This window comes from Schistocerca nitens, chromosome 7 (genome assembly GCF_023898315.1).
Source record: "Schistocerca nitens isolate TAMUIC-IGC-003100 chromosome 7, iqSchNite1.1, whole genome shotgun sequence".
NCBI classification, from domain to species: Eukaryota; Metazoa; Arthropoda; class Insecta; order Orthoptera; family Acrididae; genus Schistocerca; species Schistocerca nitens.
The window spans coordinates 283,411,623-283,419,045 of record NC_064620.1 but is presented as its reverse complement, the minus strand read 5'-3'; the positions used below and the strand labels follow the sequence as shown (position 1 = coordinate 283,419,045).

Genomic DNA, 7,423 nt, shown 5'->3' with positions numbered 1-7,423 from the left:
AACCAAATATCATCAATTCAGAATATGTTTCATCTAAATCCATACCCATACTATGCAAACCACTGTGAAGTGCATGGCAGGGGTTACTTCCCACTTCTCCAATGATGGTCATTCAGAAACTAAAGAACATTTTTTTCTACATAAATTTTTATTTGATATAATCAAACATAAGTGTATTCCACATACAATTTGATACCCAAGCTACTTTTCTAAATAGTCACTGTTTAACTTTAGGCACTTGTCATACCATTTTACTAGCTTTCCTATGCCTTTTGCATACTCTGTTGCTGCCAAGTTGTTGAACAACTGGTTAATGGCTTCTTAAGTTCGTGATCACTTCCATAGCACTGTCCGCTCAAAAAAAATCTTTCAATTTGGGGAATAAGTGATAATCACTTGGGGCTAAGTCAAGACTGTATGGCAGATGCTTAAACATTTTCCACTCAAATTGGCGAATCAAGTTCTGTGTCACTCCTGCTGTATGTGAATGTGTATTGTCATGAAGGAGGATGACTCTACTAGTTAGCATTCCACATCACTTGCTTTTAATGACACAGTGAAATTGTTAAAGCATCTGACAACAGGTCACTGCAGTTCACTAATTGTGAAATGCCTATCTTCTTCAATATTTGTTTCAGTCCTTGCTTTGAGTCCTTCAGTCACCACTGTGGGCCATCCCGAGCGATCTTCATCATGAACATTTTTTCATCCATCATTAAAGATGATACACCACTACCGAATTGATCCTCCAGCCATCACATTACCATAAACCTCAGTTATCTCTCTATAAATTTCGATGAGTCAAACTTTTTATGCATTTAAAAAGCAGATAACACTGTGCACCTTACATTTGGTGGATCGTCAGCTTTGTCACATATTTTAAAGTTGCACAGCTAACCCATGGATCATACAAATTTGTGACCATTCTGTTGCCCTTGAATGTAAACTTCAATATACAGTGTTTGTTTATTTGGCGTGGGTCTCCCAAACTTGAACTATGTTATAGTATGTATCACAAATGGTTTATGGGGAAATCTCCCTTACAAATTGATTCCATTAACCAGTATCCTATGAATGAACTTTAATCTGCCACCTGATTTACCTTTGACTGAGCCTATGTAATCATTCCAGTTGACATTCCTCACAATTTTTTACATTCTGGTATTTGTATGAATTGACTGATTCCTAACATGTATCACTTATATTGTAGTCATATGATACAATGTTTTCCTATTTTGTTACATGCATAATTTTATATTTATGAACATTTATAGCAAGCTGCCAATCTTTCCACTGCTTTGAAATCTTATGATCTTAGTGATGTTTTGGGGAGCTTTTTACCAGTTGCAGATAACTCCATTGTATTAGAAAACTCAGGGATTACTATTAACATTGGTTGCCAGGTCATTAATATACAACATGCACAGTAAAGATCCCAACACACTTTCCCTGGGCATGCTTGGAGTTACTTCTGCATCTGTTGATAACTCTCCATTCAAGATAATCGCAGTGATGAACCTGTTCTGTTCATGATATCACATTATGTATGAGCTCAGAAAATGTTCTATGATTCTACACCAGATAGATGTCAAGGATATTAGACAGTAGCTTTGTGGCTCCCTTCTGCCACCCTTCTTAAAGATTTATGTGACCTGTGGTTTCTTCAAACTATTAGGCAAAGTCTTTTGTTTGAGGGTATTATATTACATTATGGTTCAAACAGAAGTTAACTCTGCTGCATATTTTGTATATAATCTGATAGGAACTTGATCAGGCCCTGGGGCCTTGTTCAATAGCTGATTCTCAACAGCTGATTCTCAACATTGCTGACATATGCTTCCTTTAGTATCTCTGTACCCAAAACCATCATCCCTTGTTTATTAGTCACTGTTCCTACATAGTAGCTGCCAATATATCTGAGAGTAATAATATTTGACAGGCCCTCAGTTTTGAGAAGCACTACATTAATTGCAAACTGATGGTCTTCACACAAAACAACTTGCTGTGATAATTGGCTGTATCAAAGTGGACAGTCCATCATAGATTATCCATACCTCAGCAATGGTCCTCTACTACTCTGTTGAAAAATACAGCAGCCAAATTTGGTACTCATCATTTTATGAAAAAAAAAAAAAAAAAAAAAAAAACAAATAAATTTGGCCTTCACCAATACCGCAGGCTAGGGAGAGACTGTTTGAAGCCTACTTGAAGTGACAGGTTGCATCAACTTGCCCAGAAAGTTCCATGTAGTATTTACAAAGAAATGTCTGCGAATATGGAGCGGAAAAATTAGTAAATGGTTTCCTTAACGGAATGAGGCCTCTGCAGCCTTAAGATAATGATGCAGTTGTCTATGTGTTGATAACAAGGCACTTGGCTACCTTAAATGTCCCATTCTCTTAATGTAAGTACTTTGTTCACTAAAGGTAGGCAGGTGCCTTCAGTTCATTGACTAGACTTTAAGAAAGACTCCTGTGAACATCACAAAAACTACCTTATCACCTGGAATGGAAAAAAAAAAATTACAGTTGTGGAAACCCAAGTTTCTCAACACACAAGGACAGATGAAAGTTATGGAATGCTCCAATGAAAACTGGATCAGACAGAACAGGAGTGGACAGGTTCAAGGCCACAATAATGATGGTGCTACATCACTTTTGATAACACCAAGTGCAAGTACGACAAACGGCAAACCATGACATGTATGCTCCAATAGTCAACTTATTCTGCCTCTTGGACTGAAGACAAACTATTTTAGGCAATGTAGTACACCCTCAGTGTTGTAAAGCATTGGTGAAAAGCATAGTAACATACATTTTGTGCTTTGCTGTAATATTTCACCGTATAAAATGATGTTTCTGACACAGGAATAACAATAACAACAAAATAATAGTAATATTACTCAGTCACATTTGTTTGAGTAATTGGATCACATATCCATTAAACTAACAGCTACTACAGGCAATTGCAGAACATTATACAGTATGATGAACAACATTGGACAATCTAAAAAAAAATCAACTATTTAGCAACCTGAGAACTTGTATGAGCCCTATAATGCTACAGTAGGCATGGATCTATGGCGGGTGTTTTGCCCTTCCATTTTTCCAACCTCAGAAATGACTCAACCAGGCACTTTTGGAAAGGTGAACTGGAGTTCAAACTCAAAATATGGTTTGATATCACATTCTCCTTCATACATATAACATTTGGCCAAATGTGAAAGACATTAAGTGGGGCAAAACTTCTGGCTAAGCCTAGATAAAATAGTTAATGACTCAATTATATTTAAATGATAAGAATAACCAGATCAAGCTCTGCTATTGTGTCAAAGAATGGGTCTATGACAAGTTTTGATTTATGGCTTAGTGTTGTCCCAGATGATGCATGTGAGATTTTAAAAATAGCTGTGCAAAACAAAAAAAATCACAGAAACTGTTCCAGCACTTATATTAAAACATACAGTTACAGTCACACATAATGAAGAAAACAGAGAATAAAATAGCAAAACCCATCACAAGTGAATACTATGAAAATAGGCAAACAAACAATAACTTTGTTATTGCTCCGTTTTTGAGAAAAAGGAAAAAAATTAAGGTAGAATACGAGGAACTAAAATTTCTCATGCGACGCTCACCTGATATTTTGTACTAAGTTGCGAGTATGTCTCACTCACTGCTGTTGCTTCACTTTCTGGCATTTTCTTGACCTCAGAATATAGTGAATTAAATGTAGGTTGTCTGTCTGAATGTTCTTGGAGCAGAGCATGGACTGTCTGCAGGCTGGATTCTATTTTGGTAGGACTGACCTCCTCAACCTGAGATGCTCCAGCTTCCAAGTCATTTATCCAGTGCATGAAGTCTGACATCCTACCCTGGAGTTCTTGTCTGCAATGTCCAATAAAGATGTAACAGAAATCAATGATATGTGTACACATTGTGCAGGAAATGGTGCACTTAACTATGTAATATATTTCACTCTAGTAGTTCTAATCTAAAAGAAAATTCATGAGAAATTAAACAATAAAAAGCATTTTCACTAAGGAAAGAGGGATGTCACAACTAGCCATAGTAGGCATCTAGCTCTGCTTGCCTCCCAACATCATCTAGAATCAATATGCTCTACAGCTCTAGAATGCTCATCGTGCTAAGAATGTTACTGAATTTCAGTTTCAGTTTGCATTGCTGCATGACAGAATCTATAAATACGTATGTACATTTTTATGGTCTTCATGAGTGTACACGTTAGATATTAGGAGTACGCAGATAACTCTATGGTGGTCGACAACACCTTGGAGGTAAATGAAACTAATTTGCAAGTGAGACAAAAGTTGAAAAAGTAGAAAATGTTCAAAATTAAACTACCACAGTTAGTGCCTTGCTATTCTATCCTGTGCAAGTCTCTTCATATCCAAATCTCCAAACAAGTACTGCATGTTACATTCTTCTGAATCTGTTTACTGTTTCATCTCTTGGTCTCCCTCTACAATTTTTACCACAAGACTCCCCACCCCCCATGCTAAACTGGTGATCCCTTGATGTCTCAGAATGTGTCTTGTCACCCAATCCCTTCTTCTCGTCAAGTTGTTCCAGAAATTTTGTTTCCCCCCATTTCTGTTCAGAATCTCCTCAATTAGTTATGTGATCTACCCACCTAATCTTCAGCATTCTTTGGTAGCACCACTTTCTAAAGCTTCTCTTCTTGTCTAAACCACTCATCATCCACGTTTCACTTCTATACATCGCTACACTCTATAAAAATTCAAGAAAGACTTCCTAACTCTTAAATCTATATACGATGTTAATAAATTTCTCTTCTTCTGAAATACTTTTCTTCCCACTGCCAGTTTACATTTTATACCTTCTCCTCTTCGGCCATCATCAGTTATTTTGCTGCCTAACAAAACTCATTTACTACTTTAAATGTCTTGTTTCCTAATCTAATTCCCTTAGCATCACCTGATTTAATTCGACTACATGCCATTGTCCTTATTTTGCTTTTGTCAATGTCCATTTTATATTTTCCTTTCAAAGCACTATCCATTCCATACAACTGCTCTTCCAAGTCCTTTGCTGTCTCTGACAGAATTACAGTGTCATTGACAAACCTCAAAGCTTTTATTCCATCTCCTTGGACTTCAATTCCTACTCCAAATTTACCTTTGGTTTCCTTTACTGCTTGCTCAGTGTACAGATTGAATAACATCAAGGATAGGCTACAACCTGTCTCACTCCCTTCTCAACCACTCCTTCCCTTCCACACCCCTCGACTCTTACAACTGTCATCTGGGTTCTGTGCAAGTTCTAAATAGCCATTCGCTGTATTTTACCCCCATCACCTCAAGAAATTCAGTGTATTCCAGTCAACGTTGTCAAACACTTTCTCTGAGTCTACAATTGCTATAAATGCAAATTTGCACACACAGCCCCCCCCCCTCTCTCTCTCCCTCTCTCTGTGTGTGTGTGTGGGGGGGGGGGGGAGAACAAAATGTAGTTAATCTCACATGTGCAATTGAGGCAATCTATTACAACATGATGCTACATTTTTGAATTCTGGAATAAAGATTATCTTTAATTAACTGCAGGTTTTTTGATAAAAATATTTTACATTGTGGATTCCAATCAGAACAATAATCTTCATCAGTGTCAAGATTTAGTAAAATCCTGGGTTGTATTTTCATTCTTTTGCAAAGCCACTACAAAAATGAGTCAAAAGGTAAAATAAGTCAATGTCTTCATGATCTAGAACAAAAGCAAGACAATCTGCCTCATTCCTCCACAAATTCAATTTTTATTTTTAATATATAGTGTTTGACATAGTCATGTTGTGGAACATGAGATCTGAATGTTCACTTTAACATCTACTTGTTTTGGTTACAAAAGATAATTCTCATTTCTAAGTAATCTTCTTCACATCTATTCTTTGACCACATCTGCATTATGCAATAAATTTCATCATATAACTATGCTAGCCTTTGCTCTCTCTCTAGCAGATACATAGATGCCTCCTTTTGAAGGTAGTATATAGTCACAGACAGTAGCAGTGATGATAAAGCACATGCTTACAGTACTTGGGACATTTTATCTGTAGTAACTAGTTTTTTATGGTATGTTGACTATTAATTCTTTTATATTATCCCTATTTATGACCATTTACAAATAGGAATTTTCTTCTTCGCCTGATTTTTGGATCTGAAGATGTCTTGTTTAAAAATCAGTACCTGTAATTAGGATTATATTTTGGAACCAAAGCAATCAAATGTATGTTTAACATTTTCTTTCCCATCCATTTCACTCGAACCAATTTTCATTGTACTCTGAAATGAAGAGCACCCTTGGCAAAATCCTTCCCATTTCACCAAAAGTTATATTCTGGTCACCCACCTAATCTACAAACTGGTATGGTTTGTTCTTATAAAATTTCTATTTTGAATCCGTTGCTGCATGGATGACATCCATGTGAAAGATCCAAGTGGAAACTTGAACATTCTAATCCAGCTGAATCATATACCAACTCCACTACACCATGTGTCTTTTATGTGAAAAAAACTACCAAGCAGCTGTCCACTCAACTGAATAGCTACTGCCAAACTGCTACCATGGCTAAGGTACATCACCAGGTGGCAGAATGTGCCACTGTTTTCATTATGATTGACTTATTAGTTGCTTCACAACCTGTGCTCTCTTGACCCTACATCCCAACACCAGTTTCTCCTAACTGCAAAGATATGAAGTGTTTTTCCAGTACATTCTTTAGTCACACAGTATCCTTGGCCTTGGTCCCCACTAGCCCCTGTTCTTGATAATATTTTACCTGCAACTGTTAGAATGTACATTTCCCCTTAATTGCTGATACACTGTTTGTCTCCCTTTTCATCCCTAGTTCTGACCATTCCAATGACTCTGCTGTAACGAAGTCTTCACCTCTTGCTTAGCTGTTTTTGAGTGTTTTGATGGTTTCATGAATTTCTAACTGACGATAAATCTTCCTAAAGATTATCTGGTACCAGTACTGGAAAATATTCTAATTTAACTGATGTAACAATAGGATTAAATCAAGGAAAATTCTGAAATATTAGCAAAAACTTTTGACAGGCTCTTAAACTGTACAGTTCCAGCAGTTAAATTAAACAATGGAAAATCCAGGATGGAACGTAACAATATTACAGGAGGAAAGTTGCTACTCACCATATAGTGGAGATGCTGGGTCACAATAGGCACAACAAAAAGATCCACACAATTATAGCTTTCGGTCATTAAGGCCTTTGTCAGCAATAGACACACATACACTCTCGTACACACACACTCACACAAATGCAACTTTCACACACGTCTGCAGTCTCGGACAACTGAAACCACACTGCGAGCAGCAGCACCAGTGCATGATGGAAGTGGCAACTGGGTGGGATAAGTAGAAGGCTGGG

At 37.0% G+C, this 7,423-nt stretch overlaps 1 protein-coding gene across 1 annotated transcript in view; it reads right to left on the bottom strand.

The window, feature by feature from the left end:
• LOC126194652 (muscle-specific protein 300 kDa) overlaps positions 1-7,423 on the bottom strand; it is a 607,158-nt gene that overhangs the window by 348,704 nt on the left and 251,031 nt on the right. Inside the window, exon 30 of the mRNA XM_049932837.1 lies at positions 3,638-3,887. Within this exon, the coding sequence (XP_049788794.1) occupies positions 3,638-3,887 (250 nt within the window). The remainder of the gene's footprint in view (positions 1-3,637; positions 3,888-7,423) is intronic.